This window comes from Calonectris borealis, chromosome 4, assembly GCF_964195595.1.
Source record: "Calonectris borealis chromosome 4, bCalBor7.hap1.2, whole genome shotgun sequence".
Taxonomy (NCBI): domain Eukaryota; kingdom Metazoa; phylum Chordata; class Aves; order Procellariiformes; family Procellariidae; genus Calonectris; species Calonectris borealis.
The window spans coordinates 82,731,771-82,755,338 of NC_134315.1; the positions used below are offsets into that span (position 1 = coordinate 82,731,771).

Genomic DNA, 23,568 nt, shown 5'->3' on the forward strand with positions numbered 1-23,568 from the left:
GGGCGGGCCGGGGGAGGTGGCTCCGGGGCGGGGCGGAGCGGAGCGGCGGGGCCTCACCGAGCCCAGAGCCATGGCGGCGACCGCTTACGAGCTGCTGGTGCTGGGCGCCGGGTCGGGGGGGCTGGCGGGGGCCCGTCGGGCGGCGGAGCTGGGGGCCCGCGTCGCGCTGGTGGAACCGCACCGCTTCGGTGGCACCTGCGTGAGTCCCGGGGGTACCCACGGGTGGGGAGATCAGCTCCCGGGGGGGGTGGGGGGGGACGAGCAGTCGGGCGGTCCCGGACCCCCCGCGGCTGGTCCCGGTCCAGCGGCCGGCGACCGGTGCGGGAAGCCGGAGGGCAGGAGTCGCCATCCCGCCCACGGGGGGACCTGCCTCGTCATGCTGAGCTGCGTGGGAGCGGGACGGGTCCGATTCCACTCTCCCCGGGGATGGGGCAGGTTCTTACTGGCCGTTTTTAGGCCGAAAAAGGGGTGTTTGATGGGTCCCGGTTCTGCGCAGCACAAGGCCTCGCTCGGTTACCACTGAAGGGCACCCAGCAGAGCTCGCGGGCATGGCGAGCCGGTAACAAGCAGAAAAAACAAACTTGTTCCTCAAACGAGCCGGGGACAGCTCTGGTTTTGTGCTTAAAGTGCGTTCCCCTGAAAGAGTTGCCGTACTAGGACCAGAAGTGCAGGAAGGGGGTGGCAAACACCCTTCTCCTAATAAATCTCTCTTAAATGATCGATGGAAAAAAAACCCTTGTATTTGAAGACCGTGCACCTTCCGTGTTTTCCTTCAAGGAAGTGAAGGAAAACCACAAGACCTTGAGGCAGCAAAGGCGGTTACAGCCCCCTTTTACCAGAAACCCATAATCCTGCCTTTATTTTTCTGGGCAGAGAGCTGGGATTCGGTACCGGCCTGACGTGGGATGCTCTCCCAAGCGTCGCCTTTGAAAAACTAAGCCTTAACGCCGAGACTTGCTCTTATTTCCCCGTAGGTCAACGTTGGGTGCGTGCCAAAGAAGGTAAGCGGGCTTTCGCCGCCGGCTCCAGCGGCGCCTCGGCCGTGGGTCGGGTCTGGTTTGGGTAGCTGCCGCATTGTGGGGGGGTGCTGGCGCGGGGAGGAAGAAGCAGGGAGGAAACCGGGGCTCGGAGCGTATTGAGTCATCGCGATGCCGTGAAGCGCTCAAACCCGTGTCCCGTGGGCTGCTCCGGGCAGAGGTGAAGCATCGGGAAGCGAGGCAGGGGATCTTCCCAAAATCATACTGGTTTTCCCGAGCCGACTTGGGGTTTGTGCGGGCAGGTGATGTGGAACGCAGCGGTCCACGCGGAGTTTGTCCACGATCACGCCGACTACGGCTTCGAAACACCCGCCGTCAAGTTCAACTGGCGGTAAGTACGGAAAGAGCCGGTTGGAAACGAGCGTCTCCCGGTGCGAGTCCTGCGGGGAGCAGCCGCGGGCCAGGGCCGCGGCCCCGTGGCTCGTTGTCCACCTGCCCGCTTTGAGGCTTCCCATGGATGGATGCTGAGGTGCTTACATGGCCGGGATTCCTGCTGTATTTTGGAAAGGAGAGGTGGCAAACCAGCCATGGGAAGAGATTCCAGAAAAGAGGAATACCGGGAAGGCAGGCACAAAAACCTCGCGTCGGTGGGGAAGTTACCCAGTTACCTGCTGGGTAGCTCGGGGCTGTTTTTGTAGCGTGGTGCCGCGTACCGAAGGGATTGAATTGTTTTTCGCTGAGCTCTGTAGGTTCATTCGCTCGCGGTGACAATAAGCCCTCGCTCTGTTCCAGAACGATTAAAGAAAAGCGCGACGCTTACGTGAGGCGCCTGAATCAGATCTACGAGGATAACGTAAAGAAGGTGAGGATGCCTTTATCCCGCGAGCTGAGCAGGGAAGCGGGCTCCGCTAGATTTTTGGCCGCTTTTCCAGCCTTAATGGGTGTTCTCTAACTGCGCAAGCCCTGGCTCCGTTAGCTGGCTCTCGCACCTCCTCCTGCTGTTAATCACCTAAGTGTTGCTCCCCTAAGGCTCACATCGACATCATTCGGGGCTATGGCAAGTTCACCGCCGATCCCCAGCCTACCGTGGAAGTGGATGGGAAAAAGTACACAGCTCCTCACATCCTTATAGCCACGGGTGGGCGCCCGGCCGTCCCACCCGACAGCGAAATTCCCGGTGAGCCTGACGCAATTCCCCGGGCCGCCTGGAGAGAGGTCTGCCAAAACAAAACGGGTTTGGGGAGGCGGGGGCTGGCAAGGGGTGCGAAAGGGGCTCTGCTTTGCAGGTGCCAGCCTGGGGATGACCAGCGATGGCTTCTTCGACCTGGAGGAGCTGCCCAGGTAAAGCGGGGCTCACCCCCCCCTCCCCGGCTGCCGCCGCCGGCAGCTCGGCGTGCCTGCACACCGCATCGTCGCTTCTCCCCAGGCGCAGCGTTATTGTCGGTGCCGGCTACATCGCGGTGGAAATCGCCGGGATCCTTTCCACGCTGGGCTCCAAGTCATCCCTGTTGATCCGTCAAGACAAGGTAGTGCTGCCAGCCGTCGCCAGCCGCGCTTCCCAGCCGGCAGCTGCATCCCAGTCTGCCGGGGTTTTCTGGTCATCAGCTCCCGTGAGCTGGTAACGGAGGGTCCGAGTCGGCGCAGGCTCAGGAGGGTGGAAATGGCGATGCGGAGGACGGTGGCGTTAGGTGGTGGGTGTAAGGAGGGGCTGGGGGGGGCAGGCGGGGCGAGAAGAAGAGCGTGGGTGTGCTGCCAGGAGGATTTCGGCAGCACCGACCCGCACGCCTGGCATTTCTGCCGCCGCACCCGTTGCCTGGAGCTTTATTTCAAGTCGCAACTTGAAAAAAGGAAAAAAAAAAAAGAAAAAAATTAAAGGAAAAACAAACGGAGGAGAACTTTATGGTTAACCACAAGTGCCCCAAACCTCTCTGGGTCTGGATGGGGCACGGGCACAGGGAAATGCGGGCAGAGGGGGCTGCCAGGCGGTGCCTTCGCCTGCAGACCCTCATCTGACGGGGCTGGTGGGTCCCTGCCCAGGTCCTGAGGACCTTCGACTCCCTGATCAGCTCGAACTGCACTCAGGAGCTGGAGAACACCGGGGTGGATGTCTGGAAGCACACGCAGGTACAGGCGTGCAAAGCAGCCCCGCGGCTTGTCCCGTCTCTCCTGGAGAGGCAGGGCCAGGGGGAAAGACGGCGTTTTGGGTGCCGCTTGCCGGGCCATGGCTTTGGCAGCATCCCTGGTCCTGCGGTGCAGCCGCTGTCGCCCATTGCAAGGCAGAAACCGTCGGCACTTTCTCCCCCTGAGGCTCCTGTTGTTCCCTGCAGGTCAAGACGGTCACCAAGTCGTCCAGCGGGCTGCTGGATGTGACCGTGTCCTCCTCGGTGCCTGGCCGCAAGCCAACGGAGGGAGTGATCCGGGACATTGACTGCCTGCTGTGGGCCGTGGGGCGGGAGCCCAACACTGAGGAGCTGTGCCTGGACCGAGTGGTGAGATGGCAGCACGTCCCTTCCGCGCTGCTGCGAGGGTGCCCGTGGGTCTCCAGGTGTCCCACGGGGCTCCAGAGATCCCACAGGTCTCTGGAGTCCCACAGGTCTCCAGGGGTCCCACGGGTCTCCAGGAATCCCACGGGTCTCCAGGGGTCCCACAGGTCTCCAGGAATCCCACGGGTCTCCAGGGGTCCCACGGGTCTTAGGGTATCCCATGGGTGTCTGGGGCTCCCATGGATCTCCAGAGCCTGCCAGAGGATGGTGTTCCCACCATGCCCTAGCCCAGCTGGGAACACGGCAGCCACCGGCACGGGTCCCCCGTGGGCATCACTTGTCCCATCCCACCCGGGGCGCGTGCCGAGACGGCTGCCGTTTCCCGTGGCAGGGCGTGGAGGTGGATGCCAAGGGCCATGTGGTGGTGGACGAGTACCAGAACACCACCAGGAGAGGGGTCTACGCCGTGGGGGATGTCTGCGGGAGAGCCCTCCTCACCCCAGGTACCGCAGCCGTGCCCCCCGCCCCAGCCCCTCGGCACCACGCTGTGCCGCAGCTCAGGCTCCCCGTCCCTCCCCGCAGTGGCCATCGCGGCCGGCAGAAAGCTGGCCCACAGGCTTTTCGAGGGCAAGCAGGAATCCCGGCTGGACTACCGTGACATCCCCACCGTCGTCTTCAGCCACCCGCCCATCGGCACCGTGGGCCTCACCGAAGGTGGGGACGGACGGGGCGCGGGGGGGCGAAGAGGCTGGGGCCATTGTGGCTCGAGGAAACGATCTGATCTCCTGCAAACGGTCTGAGCCTCGCGAAATGTGCTTTGACCTCCTCTTTATCAATGCCTCCTGTATACGGCGCGTCCCCTTGACCTACGTGCCGTGTCTTCTGCTGCAGACGAAGCCGTGGCCACGCACGGGAGGGAGAACGTGAAGATCTACAGCACGTCCTTCACCCCCTTGTACCACGCCGTCACCCAGAGGAAGGTTAAGTGCGTCATGAAGCTGGTGTGCGCTGGCAAGGAGGAGAAGGTGCGTGGAGGGGACCGGGGGGGACAGCTGGGTGCTGCAGGGGGGTGGCGGGGACAACGGCTGGCTGTCCTCTTGTCCCCACATGGTCGGCTCTGACCTGCTCAGACTGGGTCTTGGGCTGGGATCCAGCTCCCCCAACACCAAGCCCAGCGTTCAGCCTGGATTTTGCCTGTGCTGGGTCCCATCCAGCCTCTCGCTTCTTCCCCAAAGGTGGTGGGATTGCACATGCAAGGGCTGGGCTGCGACGAAATGCTGCAGGGCTTTGCCGTGGCCATCAAAATGGGGGCCACCAAGGCCGACCTGGACAACACCGTCGCCATTCACCCTACTTCTGCCGAAGAGCTGGTGACGCTACGCTGAGGCAGTGGGCGCAGGCAGCCCCAGGGACGGCAGCTGCAGCTGCAGAAAATGTTTTATATGTCTTAAAAAAATGCCTTAACCTCAGGCGGTTGCCTGGAGTGCACGTGTGTAAAATCGGCGTGGCTTGGAGTGGAAAATAAATACGGTGATGCTGGCAAGCCTCTGCCTTCCGCTTTATGGTGCCTGTCTCCCGCCGTGCCCAACCGCAGAGGGTGGTGGGATGGTCCCTCGGCATGGTTTGGGGGAACGCTGCCGGTGGCCCGGCTCCTCCTCTACCGTCCCCGGGGAGCAGCAGAGGGGGGCAGGATGGTGGGGTGCTTGGAGTACTCGTGGGTGCTGGAGTATCCCGGGTGGGCTCTGTCCTCCGCCACGGGCTCGTGAGGGGTGCATCGACATCGCTGTTGGACGTGGGATGGCAGGGGAGCTGCTGGCCTGACCCTGCTGCATGCCAGGGGCTTCCAGACCCCCTCCGCTGCCCCGTCGCTATCTGCTCTTCACGGCTGCGGCTCTCGAGCTCTCAAAGCTTGAGGCAGCTTGAAGCGGCCGAGGGCAAAGCTGGCCAGGAGAAGTGGGGCAGAGGGCTGGCTCTGGCTGAGGAACTGTTGGCTTCTGCTCTGCTTTTGCTAGAAACAAATAGTTTGCATGAAATCAAAGTATTTCCGAGGTCAAAAACTCCCTGAAACCTAAGGAAGAGGTGAGCGGCCAAAGGAAGGGGACGCTGGTGCTCAGTCCGGGTGTGCAGCTCCAGGTTTTGCCGGGATGTCCCCATCCCGGCCGGCAAAGCCGTAGCAGGCAGGAAAATCCTGCCCAGCCCTTCTAACCCTATCAGAGTGTATTTGAAGAGTATACTGGATTCCTAGGGGCTCAAGGAGAAGCGAAAGCCCAAATATTACTGGTATCCTCAGTTTTCTATGTTAGCCTTTGAAAGAATAATGATTTGCAAGGCTTGTTGCTAACTGAAGCACAAAAGATTTCCTCTGGGCTTGCCGCAGACCATCCGCAGGCAGGTGGGGGGAGTCAGCTGGAGTTAATTCCGAGGGAATTGCTCCATTTGAAACACGGTGGCTTTACCCTCTCAGTCAATATGCTGTAATGACGTTTTGTCAGTATCTTTTTTCCTCTTAAATGACAAGTTTGGTCACTTTATTTTAAGGCGTATTTTACAGCGTTTGTGAGATTTGAGCCATACTTCATAGCCAGAGAAGTTATCAAAGTGCCTGAAAAAAAGAAAAGCAGGGACGCACAGGTACAGGCAGGGGCCCAGTGTCCGTGGAAACCTCCTTTTTGGAGGAAATTGGGCAAAAAAGCAGAGGGAAGCTGAGCCCCGCGGCATCCCCGCGAACCCACGTCCCCTGAGGTCGCCGGTGGGGGGAACCGGAGGGGACCGGGATGGGGACCAGGGTGGGACGGGTGACGGGAGGAGGGACACTGAGGGTAGCCCGGGGGACTCTGGCCCCCTCCTGCTCCGACCTTGTGCTGTCCGAGCTCCGGGGGCTGCCGAAACCGGCCCCCCCGCCCCGCCCCGAGGGGAGCTGGGGAGAGCGGGACCCCCGCCCAGCGCAGCCCGGGCAGGGATACTGTGGAGCGGGGAGCCCAGAGTGGGGGGAGATGCCCGGCCGCCCTGCCCTCCGGGATCCCGCTCCCTTCTCGGGGAGACCCAGAAGTCCCGGACGGGCCGGGGGCCGAACCTCGGGTCTCCTCCCTCCCCCGGGTGGGTCTCGGTCCCGGGCACAGGGAGTCCCCCGAGGGCTGGGCCTCCCGCCTCCGAGGGTCTCCCGCCTCCCTCCCCCGCGCGGGATGGAGTGAGCGGCCGGGCCGGTGCCCCCCCGCCGCAGCCGGGCTTCGCCCGCAGCGTCCTCGGTGCTGCCGGGGGGCGGGCGGACGCTGGGACCCCGCGGCCGACGAGCCGCCCCGCCCCGCCCCGCCACGCCCACGCCCCTCCCTGCCCGCAGGGCCCGCCCCCGCGGAGCCCCCTCCCCTGGGCGGGGCGGGGCCCCAGAGCGCCTGCGCGGGGCGGGGCCCGGGGAGTTTTGGCCCTTGGCGGCCGCTATCTTCTCTTCCCGCCCTCTCCCTCAGCTCCGGCGCGCGGGCGGCGCCGGGCCGGGCCGGGCCGGGCCGGGTCCCCGGGCGGGGGCTGCGGCCCCGCGGTGCGGCGGCGGCCCCGCGGGCGGGGGGTCCTGGCCCGGCCCCGCGCCGGGAGCCCCGGGCGCTCGGAGCCGCGGGGCGGCGGAGGGGCGGTGTCCGCCCGCCCCAGGTGAGGAGGGGGCATCGGCTGGAGAGGCCGGGGCGGGAGGAAGGCCGAGGCCGGGGAGGGGCGGCGCGGCCGGGGCGCTCTGGGCCGGGGTGTGCGGGCGAGCGGGGCTGCTCCAGCCCGGAGCCGCGGGACCCCGGCGAGGGGCGGCCGCGGCGGGGCAGTCGCCGCGGGGCCGGGCCGAGCCGAGGAGGAGCGGCCGCGCTGCCGGTGGTTCCGCGGAGGAGCGGGCGGAGCCGCGGGGCTCGGGGCGCCGGGGAATAAAGCCCGGAGGGCCGGAGCCCGGCGCCCCCCGTCCCCGCCCGAGCCGTCCGCGGGTCCCCCCGGCCAGTTCCCAAGCACGGCCCGACACCGCCGGGGCTCCCGGGCCCGTCCCGACATCACACGAGGGGCCGGAGGGGTTGGGGGACTCGGAACCCGGGGCTGGTGCTCAGAGCCGGGTTTCCAGGCAGCAGGGCCTGGGCGGGTGAGGTGGAGAGCGAGCTCGGGGGCTCCGAAGGGAAAGTAACCCCTGGGGTTCGGGGTGCGGAGATGGAGCCGAGGGGTTTTGCAGCTCAAAGCCGGTCTCAGCTGCTGGGTTGGGGGCGCGCCCCCCCGTTTCCAGGCCGTGACAGCGGCTGCTGGGGGCTCTGGACCCGGCTGGGAAGCAAGAGACCAAGTCGTGTGGGTTTTGGGGCTCAGAAACGGGCGCCCTGGGGTGAGGCTGGGCTGGGCACCTTCACGTCCTCAAAACGGAGACCAAGTCCTGTGTGTTGGTGCTTGAAAAACAGAGACTAAGTCCTGGGTTCGGTACCAGGCTCACTTGGCCACTTTCAGGGCCCTGAAACTCATGAGGCATTTTTGGGGGGGCTCAGAAACAGAGACCAAGTCATGCGTTTTTGGAGCCAGGCTCAGAAACAGAGACTCAGTCCTGCTTTTTGAGGGGGAGCTCAGAAGCAGAGACCAAGTCCCACGTTTTTAGAGCCAGGCTCATTTGGCCAGGTTTAGGGCTCGGAAACTGAAACCGAGTCCTGCATCTTGGAGGCAGGGTGGGGGCTCAGGCACGGAGACCGGTTCCCAGGTTGTTGGGGGGGCTTGGAACCCGTCCCATTTGGCCAGGTTTAGGGCCATGAAACAGAGACCAAGTCCTGCGTTTTGGGAGGGTGAAACCAGGCTCGCTTGGCCAGTTTTAGGGCCCTGAAAGTCAGACTATTAAGTCACGCATTTTGAGGGAGAGCTCTGAGACTACAAGTCCTGCGTTTTGGAGCCAGGGTCAGAAACTGAGACTAAGTCCCACATTTTGAGGGGGGCGGGAGCTCAGAAACCCAGACTAAGTCCTGCATTTTGGGAGCCAGGCTCATTTGACCATGTTTAGGGCTCAGAAACAGAGGCCAAGTCCTGCATGTTGGCAGTGTGAAACCAGGCTCAGCTGGGCCGCTTTAGGGCTTGAGAAGAGAGACCAAGTCCTGCATTTTGGGGCTTGGAACCAGGCTCATTTGGCCAGGTTTAGGGTTCAGAAGCAGAGACCAAGTCCTGCGTGTTAGTGCCTGAAAAAACACAGACTAAGTCCTGTGTTGTAGGGGCTTGGTACCAGGCTCACTTGGCCGCTTTTAGGGCCCTGAAACTGTTAAAAGTCGTGCATTTTTTCAGGCTCTGAAATGGGGACTAAAAGTCCTGCATTTTGGGGGGGATGTGGGAGCTCAAAAACAGAGACCGAGTCCTGCGTGTTGGGGCTTGGAACCCGTCCCATTTGGCCAGGCTTAGGGCTCAGAAACAGACCGAGTTGTGTGTGTTAGTGCTTGAAAAACAGCCCCAGTCCTGCGGGGCTGGGTCTGGGGCCCCGGGCTCACTGGGGCAGCATTCGGTTTGAAAACGGAGCCCGGGTCCTGCCGTGCTGGGCTCAGCAGCTGAGACCCCCGTGGTGGTTGTGGGGCTCGAAGTGAGGCTCGCTGGGCCGAGGTGGGGGCTTGGCCAACAGCCCCGGGCCTTGGCTGGGGGCTCTGGACCGGCCCCCGTCACTGCTTCAGGGCCGGGCAGCAAAGCCCCAGCCCCGCGGGTTCAGGCTCGGCCCTGGACGGGGAGGGCCCCCTCCGGGGAGGGCCCCGGGGCACAAGGCGCTTCGGGAGCCGAGACGCCCCTTGCCCGGTCGGAGCTCAGGGGCTCGGGACCCCGGTCCGGGACCCAGACAGACGGTACCGGGGCAGCCCCTGCGCCGCCGCCGGCGGGTTGCAGCCTTTATTCGGTGTCTGTGCGGAGCCGCCGATGCCTGTTCCGCGACACCGACCCCAACACCGGCAGAGCCCCGGCGGGGACGGGGCCCGGAGCTCCACGCAGGAGCGGGCAGGGAACGCGGGCCTTCAGCCGCCGGTCCCCGCTCTCGGCTCGGGCCCGGCTCCGGAGCGCGGATCCTCCTGCCCGCGGCGCTGGGATGGCGAGGCCGGGCTGGTGGCTCCGGGAGCTTAGGAGCGGCCGGGCCAGGCTCGGCCTTGGCGCTGCCGCGATCCTCCGGCTCCGCGGGGCGGGACAAAGCCCCGGGACCCGCACCCCGCCCGCCCAGGAAGAGGCGGGGACCGGCCGGGACTGCTCCGCCGGCCCCCCGCGCCCGGGAGGCCCCGGCCCCGGCCCCCGCGCGACCCGGCCTCACCAGCCCCGGGCTCCGCACAGCCCCAGCAGAAGCCCCCGGGCCGGGCCCGGGCTCCGTCCCCGCGCCCCAAAGCCATGGGTCCCGCCCGTTGCTCCCGCCCCGCTACCGGCGTCCGCCGCGCTCGCTGCCGGCGCCGCTCTGGCGGCGGAAGAGGAGGCGCGTGCGCGGGGCGGGGCGCGAAGGGGCGGGGCCTCAGCGCGCCTGCGCGGGGCGGGGCCTGGCACAGGTGCGAGGGGCGGGGCCTGGCACAGGTGCGAGGGGCGGGGCCTCAGCGCGCCTGCGCGGGGCGGGGCCTGGCACAGGTGCGAGCGGCGGGGCCCCAGGGCGCCTGCGCGGGGCGGGGCGGGCACAGGTGCGCAGGGCGCGGCCAGCGGGCGGGGCCCCAGGGCGCGTGCGCGGGGCGGGGCCGAGCAGATTTGAGCCCCGGCGGCCGCCGTCGCCCCCCTTTTCCCGTTCCTCCCCCGGTGGCGCCGCCCGCGGCCCCGGGGCGGCAGCGGCCGGGCCGGGCTCCCCCGGCGGGGCCCAGGTGAGGCGCGGGGGGCTCGGCCCGTCGGGTCGGGGCCGGGGCCGCGAGGTCGGGGAGCGGGGAAGGGGCCGCGGCCGAGCGGGGCCGCGGCCCCGGGGGGTGTCGGGGCGGAGGCGGGTGGGCGAGCGCCGCTGCCCGGGCGGCCGCGCTGCCGGTGGCTCCGCGGAGGAGCCGGCGTAGCCGCGGGGCTCGGGGCGCCGGGGAATAAAGCCCGGAGGGCCGGAGCCCGGCGTCCCCCGTCCCCGCCCGGGCCGCCCGCGGGCACACGGGGCCGGGCCCGCTCCGCGGGTCCCCCCCTGCCAGTTCCCAAGCACCGCCCGACACCGCCGGGGCTCCCGGGCCCGTCCCGACATCACACGCGGGGCCGTAGGGGTTTGGGGCTCAGCCGGGCGTTTGGGTGATTCAGAAGCGGGGCCGGGGCTCTGCAGCACGGGGCGAGCCGGGGTGTGCCAGGCCCGAGAAGGGAGCCCCGGTCCCGCGTTCCCGGGGCCGGGCGAGGGGCTCCGGGGCTGGGGCAGAGACGGAGTCCTGTGTGTTTGGGCTCAGAAACGCAGCCCCCGTCGGCTGTTTCTGGGGTCAAACCCCGGGGCTGGGGTGGCCGTGGCTGGGGTGGGAGGTGGGTGGCGGGCGGGTGTTGGGGGGCAGGCGGGAGGGGGCGGGCAGGTGCGTGGGCCCCCACCGGAGGTGGGGGTCCGGGGAGGGTGCGTGGACCCCTGCCGGAGGCGGGGGTCCGGTCGCGTTGGTCCCCGACGCCTGGGAGGCTGGCATGCACCAGGCCGAATTAAACGTCTGAGATAGTCTCTGGGCGAAAAGGCACTTTTCACACCCTCCTTGTGCGTCCAACTGTTTATTCACCGGACTAACCATAAACTCGTTAGCCCATATTTAGACAGTGTACAATTATGACAGTTCATATTCATATACAAGTCGTGACAGTGATTGATTTACGACCTGGCCAAAAGCCAGGATCGTTTTAACAAGCACAAGCTGTAATCGGCTGGAGGTGAAACCGAGGAGGAGCTGGGGCAGCAGCAAAGGAGCTGGAGGCGGAAACGAGCTGGAGCCACAGACGGGGGGAGCTGGAGATGGGCTGGAGCAGCAAACTGGGCTGGGGACGAAACCGGGCTGGAGATGAAAACGAGCCGCAGCCAAAACTGCAGTGGAGCTGTCCTCGAGCTGGACCTGAAACAAAGAGAAACAATGACCTGAAGCTGCAAACGGGCTGGAGCCACAAACAAACTGGACCCATCCAGAAGCTGGACCAGAAACAAAATGGGGGCAGAAACAACCGAGCTGGAGCTGCAGACAAAGTGGAGCTGTCCGTAAGCTGGACCTGAACCCAGGGCAGAACCAAACGGGAGCCGCAGATGAGCTGGAGCCAAAACTGAACCAGAGCCGTCCAGGAGCTGGACCTGAAACAAACGGGTGCAGAAACACTGACCTGAGCTGCAAATGCGCTGGACCAGAAGCAAAACGGGCAGAAACAACCAAGCTGGAGCCACAACGAACAGGAGCTGAAACGAGCCAAAGCCATCCTTGAAATGGAGCTGGAAACGAACTGGAGCTGTCCGTAAGGAACTGGACCTGAACCCAAAGCAGAACCAAACAGAAGCCATCCAGGAGCTGGACCTGAAACAAAACTGGGGCAGAAACAACAAACCTGAAGCTGGAAACGAACTGGAGCTGGAAATGAACTGGAGCTGTCCGTAAGCTGGGCCTGAACCCAGGGCAGAACCAAACAGGAACCGCAAATGAGCTGGAGCCAAAACTGAAGTGGAGCCGTCCAGGACCTGGGCCTGAAACAAACGGGAGCCCAAACTAACAAACAAACCAAACAAATGAAAACAAATGGGTGCCCAAACGAAGCAGGGCCCAAACAACCGACCTGAAGCCGCATCCAAGCTGGAGCTGTGCGGTCCCTGCAGCATCTTGGGCGGGCGCAGGCAGGGCTGTCCCCGGCCACGCGCAGGGCAGGCGGCAGCGTCGGCCTCGGCGCAGGCAGCCCGGCTTCTTCCTGGGGCTCCGCACCCCACGCGGCTCCCAGTGTGGCTGGGGCTCCTCCGTCCGTCTGTCTGTCCGTCCGTCCCTGCACAGGGAGAGACGTGGGACAGTCAGCTCCTGGCAGCGTGGCCCAGCCCAAAGACCCCGGAACTGCTGCCCGGCAAACCCTGCTGCTCCCGGGCACGGGCAGCTCTGCCCGGCCCCCTCGGCAGCAGCAACCCCGCACCGCGCACCCGAGATGGGAGGGGAGGGAGAAACGGGGACGGGACACCAGAAACGTCCCGTTTCTCCCCAGAAGGGTGGGCGAGAGCCAGGATCTGGCTGAAAACCCACCCGCACAGCAGCCGCGGCAGGGCTGGGGCCAGGGCTGGCACCGCACCAGTGCCAGGAGGTCTGGGCTGGACCCCAACAGTGCCCCAAACACACAGCACCGACCTGCCCAGCCCCGGCTCGGGGTGGGCTGCGGGGACGGGAACCGTGGGGCCCGCAAACAGCCACCAGCCACGGGGAGACACCCACCTGGGTGGGCATAGGCCCTGGCCCCTTGGCGCTGAGCTCCAACCGGCACCTGCAACAACCCACTGGTGCATCCCTGCTGGTGTCAGGGCCCCGCGAGGGCACCTGCCCTCCCCGTCCCTTGGCTGCCCGGCTGGCACAGCCGGCCCCGGGAGCCGAGCGCCCCGGTCCCACCATGCAGCTCCGCTCAGCCGCTGCGTCAGGGCACTCACCTCACCGGGCACGTCCTCCCCGCTGGCGTCCCCCGGCGCTCACCGTCTCGAGGCTGCGCTCCTCGCCCAGGCACCGGGATGAGCCTTCCCCACACGTCGGAACAGCCACGCGGCATCGCCTGGGCCCCCAACACCTCCCGAGGGACCGGCAGCACCGGGACGGCCGTCGCTCCCCGTGCCCGGCCAGGACGGCTTCACCATCTCACCGACTGGGCTGCAGGAGCCGGTGTGGATCCCCGGAGCGGCCTCTGCTCCCACCGCAGCACGTTTTGAGCTGAAAAAGAAGGTTTTCATTCAAAGCAGGGCTTTGCGCAGGGCTCAGAGCCGCCCCCAGGCTCTGCCACGGCAGCGCCCAACGCTGCCGGCTCTGGCCCTTGGGCATCTGCCCACGAGGATGATGCCGGGCAGAGCTGAAGGGCTGAAGCCCAGTGGAAGCCAGTTCCCCGCAGCAGCAGCTCCCACACTTACCAGTCCGAGCTCTCCCTGGATCCGGCAGAGCCAGCACCAGGCCGGAGGGATCTGTCCTGCCGGCAGCCGCTCTGGAAAAAAGCTGGGGAGAAGGCGGCAGCCGGCGCCTGGGCTGGGAGGAGGGAGCCCGGCAGCAGGAGGGGTCACTGGGAGACCCCCAGCCCCGCCGGGTCCCCATCTTCCCCGGTACCGGGAGGGAGACGCGGCATGCAGAGCCCCCATGGCCGGTCACCGGGTCACGGTTCGAGCGGGGGCTGATCCCGCGGCTGAAGTCGGGAGCTGCCGGGGACCCCCAGCCCCACAGGCCGAGCTGCAGCCCCTGCCCCCGGGAGGGGACCCCAGAGGGTCGGTGCCGAAACCCGCCGGGAAAGTCACCGGGCCCCAGCCGGGCACACACGGGGTTCCCGCACCGGGGGAGAGGGAAGGGGAGCACTCACCCGCGGCTGCCCGCGCAGGCAGCGCCGGCGGCTCCTGCCGCTGGGAAACCCGGGTCCCGGGGTCCCGGCCAGAGCCGCCAGCCCAGAGCCGGGGTCCGGCCCCGGGAGGGGACGGGGGCAGCACCCGCTGCCTGCGGGGGGAGGCAGGGCCCGCACCGGCCCCCGGCAGCTTCAGGCAGCACCTAACGGGCACGGCCGGTGCCCCCGCTCCCGCACCGGAGCCCGCAGCGGGGGGAGAAGGGAGGAAACGGCCCCAGGTCTGCCCTGTTTTTCCCTGTTTCCCTCGTCCAGCACCGTCCCGGGACCCCGAGGCCGCCCGGGGCAGGCGAGAGACGGCGTCGCCCCCGGTTCCCGCCCGCCGGCTGCGGACCGTGAGAGCCGCGACCGGAGCCGCCCCGGAGGAGCCCCGGGGAGACGGGACACCCGGGCCCGGCGCGGCTGCAGCCGGTGCCCGGCACAGCGGCACCCTCGGCGCGGCCCCGGCCCGGAGCACGGGAGCGGCAGCGGCGGCGGCGCGGGGGGGACCCGGGCGTGGCGGGGAGGCGGCCCCGGGCCCGGCAGGGCCCCGCCGGCAGAGACCCGGCTCCCGGACGCCGACCCCGCTCCCGCCGCCGCCGCTCCCGCGACGGCGGCGCCCCCTGGCGGCCGCGGGAGGGTTTTGAAGCCTCGGGGGCTGCCGCGCACCTGGCGCCGGCGAGGCACGTGACTGCGGGTGCGGCCGCGGGGGCGGGGCCTGGTTAGGGGCGGGGCCTGGGTGGAACGCGTGGGCGGGCGGCGGGGCCGCAGTGCGGCTGCGCGGGGCGTTGCCCTCAGAGATTTGGCCCTTCCCGGCCGCCGTCTGCCTCCCTTTTTATTTCCGCCGTTGGCGCCGCCTGCGGCCCTGAGGTAGCAGTGGTTGGTGCCGGCCGGGCTTCCCCGGCAGGGCCAGGTGAGGCGCGGGGGGCTCGGCCCGCAGGAGCTGTAGGGCCCAGCCAGGGCCGGGGGATGCGGGGCTGGTGGCGGCGGCGAGGGAGCGGCCGGCGCTGCGGTCGAGATCTGTGAGGCCGGGGCCGAGGCCGAGCAGCGGCTGGGGACGGTAGCGGCGAAGGGGCCGCGGCCCCGGGGGGTGTCGGGGCGGAGGCGGCTGGGCGAGCGCCGCTGCCCGGGCGGCCGCGCTGCCGGTGGCTCCGCGGAGGAGCCGGCGTAGCCGCGGGGCTCGGGGCGCCGGGGAATAAAGCCCGAAGCGCCGGAGCCCGGCGCCCCCGTCCCCGCCCGGGCCGCCCGCGGGCACACGGGGCCGGGCCCGCTCCGCGGGTCCCCCCCTGCCAGTTCCCAAGCACCGCCCGACACCGCCGGGGCTCCCGGGCCCGTCCCGACATCACACGCGGGGCCGTAGGGGTTCGGGGCTCAGCCGGGCGTTTGGGTGATTCAGAAGCGGGGCCGGGGCTCTGCAGCACGGGGCGAGCCGGGGTGTGCCAGGCCCGAGAAAGGAGCCCCGGTCGCGGGCGAGGGGCTCCGGCAGAGACCGAGTCCTGCGCGTTTGGGCTCAGAAACGCAGCTCCCGTTGGCTGTTTCTGGGGTCAAACCCCGGGGCTGGGGTGGCGGTGGCTGCGGGGGGTGGGAGGTGGGTGGCGGGCGGGTGTTGGGGGGCGGGCGGGCGGGGGCGGGCAGGTGCGTGGGCCCCCACCGGAGGTGGGGGTCCGGGCAGGGAGCGTGGGCCCCTGCCGGGGGTCCGGTGGCGCCGGTCCCCGAAGGTGGGGCGCCGCCCCGCCCGGTGGCGCCTCCTGGCGGACGCGGAGGGACACAGCAGGGCACAGCGCGCACACCCCTTCCAGGATGGCGCCCTCTGGCGGACGTGGCGGGACACAGCAGGGCACGGCGCACACGTCTCTCCCAGGATAGCGCCCTCTGGCGGACGCAGAGCGGCACTGCCTAGAGCAGCGCCACCTGGTGGGCGTGGGGCGGTACCGCAGCCCCCGGTTCCGGCACCGGTGCCACCGGCGGGGCTGCCCTCGCGGTAAAGTCGCAGGGCCGGCGCGGGCCGCACAGCGGGTCTCGCCCACGCTGGCACTCCGGGAGGAGGTGCAGAGCCCCGTGCCTCGGTAACCCCCGTGGGGAGAACATCCCACCCCGTCCCCGAGACGCAGCCCCGAGGGGCTCCCACCCGCCAGCGGGGCTGCAGGAGGGGAGGCGCAGGGAAAGGACTCCTCGGTCACGCTCTGCCGCAGGCTTATGGTCAAAATTTACTCTCTGAGACGGGACACTCGACGCCCCTGTGACAATTCGTGTCCCTGCCGTCCCCCGCCCCCAGCCAGCATCGCCCCAAACTGAACCTCCCACCCCCCCCACTGAGCAGCACCAGGTTTGCCGTCTGGTTTTTTGTAGGCTTTTGCCTCATTTTAAGAGCAAACCAAGGCTGCTTGCCTCGGGTATTAAAGAAGGAGATGTCGCTTTTCTTGCTTTATCCCCCAGCGAGGCGGGGAACCGACCCCCACCCCTGCCAGCTGGGAACAGAGGGTGCCTGCTGCTCTCCCCCTGCTGACCTAGAGCCACCTCCCCATGCCGGGGGAACAATGTCCCCACGGGGCCCCGCCACCGGCCTGGCCCTCCTCTCTGCGCCGAGGGAGGTGCTGGGATCCCCGGGCCACCCTCCGGGAAACGGCAGAGCCGGAGCTGGAGGAGAACTCTGCCGGGCCTGGCTCTGGCGGTGCGGTGCCATGAGGCAGCTCAGCCGGGAGCAGAGCTGAGCTAGAGCCACCCCTGCTTCTGACAAGAATATAAAAATACCAGCGTCGCTTTTCTTAACTTTTCTTTTTTTTTTTTGATTTTTTTTTTTTTTTTTTTGTTTACAATTTATAAAAAGCTTTTACCAAACCAAAGCGTGCGCTCCATTAAACTTCTGTTCCGTCGTGCAAATTGCTGTGGACTTTGACTTCCAAATTCACCTGCTTCACCTTCCTGCCTTTCCCCTCGCAGACGCCCCCCGTTTCCCTCAATATATTAACGTTCCTGACGGTGCAGTACCGGCTGTCCAGGCTCTTCCCCGCGCCCCTGGGCAGCTCCACCTTGGTGTTGAGGGGATGCTCCTCCGGGGCAGCTCTGGCAGCCTCCCGCTTCCTCCGCAGCTTTCGACACTTCCTGGCGAGGAGGCAAACCCCCGAAAGCACCAGCAGCAGCAGGGTGACGGCAGCGAAGGCGCTCCCCAGCGAAGCGCCCGTTTGAGATAAGGAGGCTGCGACGGCGGCTTCCTCCCTCTCCAAGATCAGCGATTTCATGTTGGTGCCGTTCTTGACCTGGTCGCCTTCGTTGTCGTAGATTAAGGAGTCGTCCAGCATCAGCCTCCCGTCGCCGTCGACCAGGTCCCTGCGGCCGCGTTTCCAGCGGCGAGCGAGGGATCGCTGAACGCGAGGCCCCGCCATGCTCTCCGGGCCAATTACGTAGATGACTTGAAGGTACCACTGGTGTCCGGCTTCCACCTTTAAGAAAGGGAAGACACGCACACAGGGAATTTTAACTATGGCTTGTAGATCAAGTGATTTTTTTAAGTAAAGGTAGAACTAGTTGCCTTTTTTGTCCCGTTTCTTGACTCATGCAAATACCAACAAAAAAGTGTGTTTTTATGGGCACCTGCAGTAATATTTATCACTAAGTGAGGTGTTCGGTCTTGTTGTCTGTCTTTGGCAACTGCAATAATTAATTCAGGAACATTAATAATACGGTTTTTATTATTGCTGCTCTCCTGAGTGCTTTGGGAAAAGAAAATCTTAACAACCAAAACAAATTCCTCATCTCCATTTTCTGTGCTGGAGTGTGCTCCTTAATTGGCTCCACTGTTAATTTATGGTACAATCCTAGCAACACCGAGAAGCCCCTTAAGCAAACAGAGGTCACTGAGTTACAAAGAGGGCCTCTCTGGGGAGGGACAAAAAGCCCAGAAATCGGGATATAAAATTCTGCCCTTGATCGAGAGCTTCCTCCGTGTCCCTCCTCTTCCTGCCATGATCTGCTCGGCTCCTCCCAGTCTCGTACTCCCCAGCCCCTGCGCACAGAGAGGAACCGCAACAGGAGGTCGCCCGCCCCCGCCATTGGGAAGGGGTGCGGAGAGCTCCGAGCCGCGGCTGCCTTCAGAGGAAGGGACAGCACCGTTTACGTGCTCCACTGCTGAACAGAGACTCTGGTTTCTCACCTGACATTTATACCCAGGCAGATGAAGGAGAGGCCTGCTACGGTACGATCCGCACATGCAGATCATACACGATCGTGTACGATCACCTCCGCGATGACGTGTAGGTGAGGCCTCCTCGCTTCACGGAGACCACGTTGCGGGTGGGTGTGGAGACAGCGCGTCCCACCACCCCATCAGAAAAGATGGTTGATGGTTGCCGTTAAACTGCCGGAGGCTCTAAGGCCTATCCTAGCATGAATTTGGTTTCTCTAGGCAGTGCCAGGCCCAGAGCCTACAATTCACAAAGTATTTTGGGCATCCTGGACAGAGAAGTTAGTTTTGGGCTACCGATGTGCCTTGTACATACCTTGTAGAGAGCATCCACCTTGAGAGTAAATCCGTCGACTCCGGGCATGCTGCTTACTGAATGAAACTCAGACAGTTCGGAAGCGAAGTGGGCATCGAAAGGCACATCGTGGAAATACTTATCCGTCACTTCTGGTTGGTTTCGGTCCTGGAAATCAGAGAGGCGTAATGAAGAAGAGAGCACGCTGTCGTCCTTCCAAAGGGAAGCCAGAGGCCAGGTCACTAAATAACACCTGCGTGCTGCTGCAGAAATGGAATCCAAATGCCCGGTCTCCACACCTACACGTGGGCATGGACATTTCTTTAAACGCCTAGCTTACTGCACAGAAAATATTTATGACCTATATGATTTGCAGACGCTTCGTATTGTCTCAGCACTGATTGTGTCAATATTGGGTTTGTAGAGCTGAAGATCCGGAGAAGAGTTTAACCAGCCTGCTCCGACATGCACGCCAAACCATCTGATACCGTTAACATCACCCTCGTTCTGCGAGTGGTAACGGGGCTGCCAAGTGTTAACTACAAAGCCTGTAGCAAGAGCTGAACACATCTTGGGAGCTAATCGTACATTTATACTAGAAGAATTTCTATGTAACTGGTAAATAGATCTCCCTTTATATGATGCCAGTCCTGTCAATTCCAAGCCATAGCATAAGCAGAGATCAAGGGTAATTTTAAGAGTTTGGTACATCACTTCTTTTTCTTCCTAATTTCTTGTTTGTTTTTTTTTTTTTTAGACTAAGAAATACTCATGGATGAAGACTGAGGAAAAACTGATCTTGTCTTCGTGGTTTGCATGCCCAGTACTGCAAAAAATCCACCACATTTCACTTCTCATCCCTTTGTAGTAAGAATCTCTTCACAGTCCGGCAAAAAACCAAACAGAAAGCAGAAGCAGGACAGTTTTGCAAGCATTTCAGACCCCTCACAGACAAGGGAAGCGTTTAGCACAGGCACCACGCTTTATTCTGGCTCTGGTTTTCTGTGGCTGCACAAAGGTGCAGGTGGCTGGGAGACGCTGCAGGATGGTGCGGGGTTTGCGGGTGCCTGGGGAAGTCACACAGAAAAACAACAGCGCTATGTCACCCGGGACAGTCAGGCGAGTGGGAACGTGAGGACTGAAGTAGCTAATACGAGCTAAATATCAGTATGTGCAGCCCCTCCCCACAAGTAGGAAGGCTGTTTCGTTCCCAGGTCTGTTAGGTCAGCAGGAGGCTGAGACACCAAACTTCTCCAGACGTGATCACGCACAATACTCGGTCGCGGTTTTGTCCACGGCAGAAAACTTACCAAGAGGAGAAATCGGTGTTTCAGGTGCTTGTTGGGTTGAATACAGCCATACTGAGGCCCCTCGTTATAGACGGTGCCCGTTGGGTCAAAGAAAGGCACGTAGCCATCCTTGCCCGTACACAGATAGACTTTTTCCAACTGCAGTTTGTAAGCAGCATTTAGGTTTTGTTCGGGGTTCCAGAGCACGCGGCCGTACAGGATTTGCCCTGAGGAGGTTGGGAAAAAAACGGTCAGGTTAAATTCTCCGATTCAACAAGAGAACCACCGTTAGAGCCAAATGCATCAAACTACACGTGGCTCTGGGTTTTGAAGGGTTTTGATTTGCGTGTGCAGATGACAGAATACCGTGCCAGAGCACATTTGTCTTGTCTTCTGGTCACGCCATTACAGGGCTGTAACATGCTCAACGTGCCGTTTGTTGCTGCAAAAGACGCAAAGCCAAATCTGGGTTTTACCCTTCTCTTCCAGAGGAACGGAAGTTGTGAAGACAGAAACATCAGGTACAAGCAGAACAGTGAAGAAAAAGAAAATAAATCCTACCCTTTGAAAAAGCCCCTTTGTAATCCATTTCTGCCAGAGACATTTCGGATTTGGTGGGGTCCATCAGAAACACCTTCTCGTTGTTACAGAGCTGAAACTCCGTGTTTAGGGAGTAGACGACAGGAACTGGGCGGTTTGTCTGCTGGAAAGCGATCGGGATCAAAAATCTAAAATTGGGATAGGAAAGGAAAAAAGAGAGGTTTAGTTTGGACGCATCTGAAGTTACACGCTGGTGACCTACACCGTCTGCTTCACCTTTCTTCCCTCCTATTTACAGTCTAGCAGCCCGTACTGGGGTGGCATTCAACCCAAGGTGACTTGTTGCCCCTCACCCTGCCCCAGTTTTCCAGCAGTGGTGCAGGGCTCTGCCCGACCAGCTGAAGCATCCTCCCAACAGGTTTGATTTTCTTTCTGTCTGGGGACAACCGAAGGCTACGTGGCCTTCTGCAGGCTGAAAACCGCTGGCCGAGACGTACGACAGCCCAGGAGAGCTGCTGTTCAGTCCACATTCTCGCTAGATATGACAGAGGAAAGGCAGGCACACAGAGGAAGGTAACTTTTTTTAAGAAAGTTCTTTTTTTAAAGAAAGCAATGGCGCCTGGTTTGTGCTCAGGAGTGACAGACCCTGCCATGCTACAGCCTGTCTGGAGGACCCCAACCAGCCCAGCCCAGCCTCTGCCCTGAGGGGGGACGGTCTCGGTCGCAGGGGGACTCCTGAGCCAAAGGAGAGGTTCCTCCCCTCCCCTTTTTCCCTTCCCTTCCCCCCCACGCCCGCTGGGACCACACAAACAACCCAAACGGGCTGAAACTGTCCTGCTGCCGTGATGCTGGGGACGCCTTACCGCTCGGGAGCGTGAGCCGTACAGGGCAGGGGCTTGTCTCCAGGCTCGACCCACGGCTGCGTGGGCTGCACAGTACAGGGGATTAAGAAGATGGTGTACTCTCCGGAGTAGTCCTTCCTGGGAACAGACAGGAGACACGGCGGTCGCCAAACGAGACTCCGAGCTGTTCACCCAGCTGATGTGTTTGCCTAACATCCACCGTTTTCTAATTAGCGTAAGCAGGCAAGACAAAGTTCATAGCAGGACCCCTCCCTCGCCCCAGAAATGTCCATCTACTCCGGCAGCCGCAGGACCGACCCGCGGTGTTTAATTTGACCCTCCGTGCAAGGAGCGCAGACTGTAAGAATAAACAGTCACAGACAGAACTAATAATGAAAAAGGATTTTTTCAAAAAGTGAACTGAATATTTCTAGATCTTAATATACTTACCTCCACCAAGCATAGCACTACTGACTAAGTCAGTCGTGGACATGAAATCCTGCTTTTAACTTGCAGACTGCAAAACAACCTTGAATACATGGTCACCTCTGGTATCTACCTACCCACTGGCTTAATTGCTAGAAAAATGCATTTACAAGGAGATGAACTGATTTTTCCCTTTACTTATACAACCAGTAGAGGAGCGTTTTCAGCCCTGACAGCGGCTCCCTGCGTGCTCTAGCTCTGAGCCCTTGACCAAGGCTCCTGACCACTCCACGCGATCGCTGTGGCTGCTGAAAGGACAACAGGGATTGCTCTCTCAGGCCTGGATTTGAAACTGCTGCGCCGCTGCTGTTAACTACATACACGTTCATTGCTTAAGAAGAACATTGTGCTGTGGGAAGCTGCTGAAAGTGGCCGAACCCGCAATCCTCACCTGTTATAGGAGCTGGTTGCTCTCCAGAGCTGGTAGGGAGAGTCAAAAGTCTGAGCGCTCCACAGCAGCTGCAAGTCAAATTCGATCCCTCCCAGGTGGTCTGGAGTCATTAAAAAAGACTTGACATCTGGCAGGCTGTGGTGCTCCATTACAAAAAGCCCTGGGGTGAGGACAAGGAGGTGACAGATAAGGCAGAGTACGGGGAGACCCCACGCTGCACACCTCAGCACAGAGGGACTCCTCGCGGGAAGAGGGACTTGTTCTGCTACCTGTGTTTTCAGAAAAGATCTGTATTTGTATGTTGATTTCTTCCTCTTATCAGGAAGATGCTCTAATGCTCTCACCTCTGAACTTGGCCTGTGTCTTGAACTCGATAACCAGCCGGCCATCCTCACGGATGTAGATCCTGATTATCTGCAGCCGGGCTGAGAGAACGCTGTCCGTCTGAATCCCTGCACAGTGCAGCAAGAAAAAAGTCACCGGGGAAGCCACACAGCACAGTCGGTCCTCAGGTGGGCTCTGTCAGCCCCGCGTAGCTCCAGAAGCATTTGAAAGAGCTCCAAAAAGGCATGGTTTAATTGGGATCATTCTCAATCAGCTGTACGCTTCCTCCATTACCCCCACGTGCCGCCTAAGTCTCACTCAGGCATAAAGGAAGTAAATATACTGAGTTCCCCCCTATGTATGTATGTAGGTGAATGTAACTTATTTTACATAATAAGTTGTAGATGATTGTTTCTGGGTACTCCTGGCCTTAATTCCTGAGTGGCCCTCCATGAACAAAGCTCTGCAAGCCCCTCCTCTACAATACTTAGTGTCACCGCTGGCAGAATAAAATCCCAGGCGAGGCACTGTCTGTTCCTCGTAGCCCTTCGAGCGGCAATACTGCTCAAGGCTGCAGGCAGGGGTTCACAGCACGCCCAGCTCCAAATATTGTGGTAAAAGAGAATTAACAAGCTGGAAATAGAAGACTCGCAGGCACAGGATAAACCACACGTAGACGCACGGGTGTTAGGTCTTGGATGTAACCACCAGCAGAGGATAGGAACGACTTAGGGCTCGCTGGTGGGGGTACTGCCGTTTAACAAACAAGGGGATACTATGGGAAAAAGTCCATCCGTGAGAGCCAGGAGGCTGAGGAACGTGACTGCAGCTCCCACACGAGAATCACTGAAAAGTGTCGGAGAAATCACTCCAAATATCCCACAGGGAGCAACTTCTGCCTGGCTGTGGAGAGCCTGATGAAGAGAGAGTTCTTTTCCTGCAGCACTTTCTAGGGTTCAGTGACAACTGTTCCCATCAGCAGAGCGAGCCTGGGGGGAAGTGACAGCCCCCTTGCCAAGCACATGCAATTACACCTGCATGCCCTTTACTTCAGTGAGTGCCACTCGTGCTCAGGACTGCGGTGGCAGTGCAGAAACTAAGAAAAAGACAAAAACAAGAACAAACCGATTCTCCCTTCGAATGCCTCGGACCTACCCGTCCTCCAGAGAACAGTATCGTAGAAAAAGGAGAACTCCATCTCTGTGTGATGCTCAAGAGAAGCCCAACCTCTCGGCGCTGTCACGTAAATATAGGACACATAGAGCGGGACGTGGACTGTTAAGAAAGATTGAGCAGAGTCCCGTACCTGTCAATAAAACCCAAAAAA

General features: G+C 62.6%; 3 protein-coding genes across 7 annotated transcripts in view; 1 reads left to right on the forward strand and 2 right to left on the reverse strand.

Annotated features, from left to right (window-relative positions):
* Positions 1–35: 35 nt before the first annotated feature.
* Positions 36–5,003, forward strand: GSR (glutathione-disulfide reductase). Of its 3 annotated transcripts, none has more exons than XR_012673652.1 (13): positions 36–199; positions 975–1,001; positions 1,280–1,368; positions 1,770–1,839; positions 2,007–2,154; positions 2,264–2,318; positions 2,404–2,503; positions 3,015–3,101; positions 3,305–3,466; positions 3,852–3,963; positions 4,043–4,254; positions 4,352–4,485; positions 4,696–5,003. XR_012673652.1 is itself a non-coding variant. In XM_075150359.1 (13 exons), the coding sequence occupies exons 1-13, from the start codon at positions 71–73 to the stop codon at positions 4,843–4,845; spliced, it is 1,395 nt and encodes a 464-aa protein (XP_075006460.1). In that variant the 5' UTR covers positions 36–70; the 3' UTR covers positions 4,846–5,003. The 3 variants fall into 3 exon arrangements, 2 of the variants coding, with proteins under 2 accessions (XP_075006460.1, XP_075006461.1); XM_075150359.1 differs by having other exon boundaries at positions 4,043–4,174; XM_075150360.1 differs by lacking the exon at positions 4,043–4,254.
* A 6,069-nt stretch (positions 5,004–11,072) lies between these two features.
* On the reverse strand, positions 11,073–14,322 carry LOC142082527 (uncharacterized). Of its 3 annotated transcripts, XM_075150641.1 has the most exons (6): positions 13,443–14,322; positions 12,975–13,248; positions 12,131–12,331; positions 11,875–12,041; positions 11,687–11,829; positions 11,073–11,427 (listed from the first exon to the last, which is right to left on the reverse strand). In XM_075150641.1, the coding sequence occupies exons 2-6, from the start codon at positions 13,088–13,090 to the stop codon at positions 11,146–11,148; spliced, it is 909 nt and encodes a 302-aa protein (XP_075006742.1). In that variant the 5' UTR covers positions 13,091–13,248; positions 13,443–14,322; the 3' UTR covers positions 11,073–11,145. The 3 variants fall into 3 exon arrangements, 2 of the variants coding, with proteins under 2 accessions (XP_075006742.1, XP_075006741.1); XM_075150640.1 differs by having other exon boundaries at positions 11,687–12,041; XR_012673725.1 differs by lacking the exons at positions 11,687–11,829; positions 11,875–12,041.
* Positions 14,323–16,705: 2,383 nt separating this feature from the next.
* FRAS1 (Fraser extracellular matrix complex subunit 1) overlaps positions 16,706–23,568 on the reverse strand; it is a 107,997-nt gene continuing 101,134 nt past the window's right edge. Inside the window, exons 65-72 of the mRNA XM_075150487.1 lie at positions 23,397–23,547; positions 22,262–22,369; positions 21,918–22,077; positions 21,062–21,178; positions 20,220–20,386; positions 19,680–19,885; positions 18,391–18,537; positions 16,706–17,334 (exon numbers count right to left, since the gene is read on the reverse strand). Of these exons, the coding sequence (XP_075006588.1) occupies positions 16,750–17,334; positions 18,391–18,537; positions 19,680–19,885; positions 20,220–20,386; positions 21,062–21,178; positions 21,918–22,077; positions 22,262–22,369; positions 23,397–23,547 (1,641 nt within the window). The 3' untranslated portion in view covers positions 16,706–16,749. The remainder of the gene's footprint in view (positions 17,335–18,390; positions 18,538–19,679; positions 19,886–20,219; positions 20,387–21,061; positions 21,179–21,917; positions 22,078–22,261; positions 22,370–23,396; positions 23,548–23,568) is intronic.

Excerpts from the sequence above, each read along its gene's own strand:
- GSR (XM_075150359.1), top strand. The coding sequence starts at position 71 with ATGGCGGCGACCGCTTACGAGCTGCTGGTGCTGGGCGCCGGGTCGGGG. Across the intron at positions 1,840-2,006 it reads ACGAGGATAACGTAAAGAAG|GCTCACATCGACATCATTCG; the intron begins GTGAGGATGCCT and ends TGCTCCCCTAAG. Across the intron at positions 3,964-4,042 it reads GAGAGCCCTCCTCACCCCAG|TGGCCATCGCGGCCGGCAGA; the intron begins GTACCGCAGCCG and ends CCCTCCCCGCAG.
- LOC142082527 (XM_075150640.1), bottom strand. The coding sequence starts at position 13,090 with ATGCCGCGTGGCTGTTCCGACGTGTGGGGAAGGCTCATCCCGGTGCCT. Across the intron at positions 12,332-12,974 it reads GGGAGGACGTGCCCGGTGAG|GGACGGACGGACAGACAGAC; the intron begins GTGAGTGCCCTG and ends CTCCCTGTGCAG. Across the intron at positions 11,428-11,686 it reads CCAGCGCATTTGCAGCTCAG|GTCCAGCTCGAGGACAGCTC; the intron begins GTCAGTGTTTCT and ends TCTTTGTTTCAG.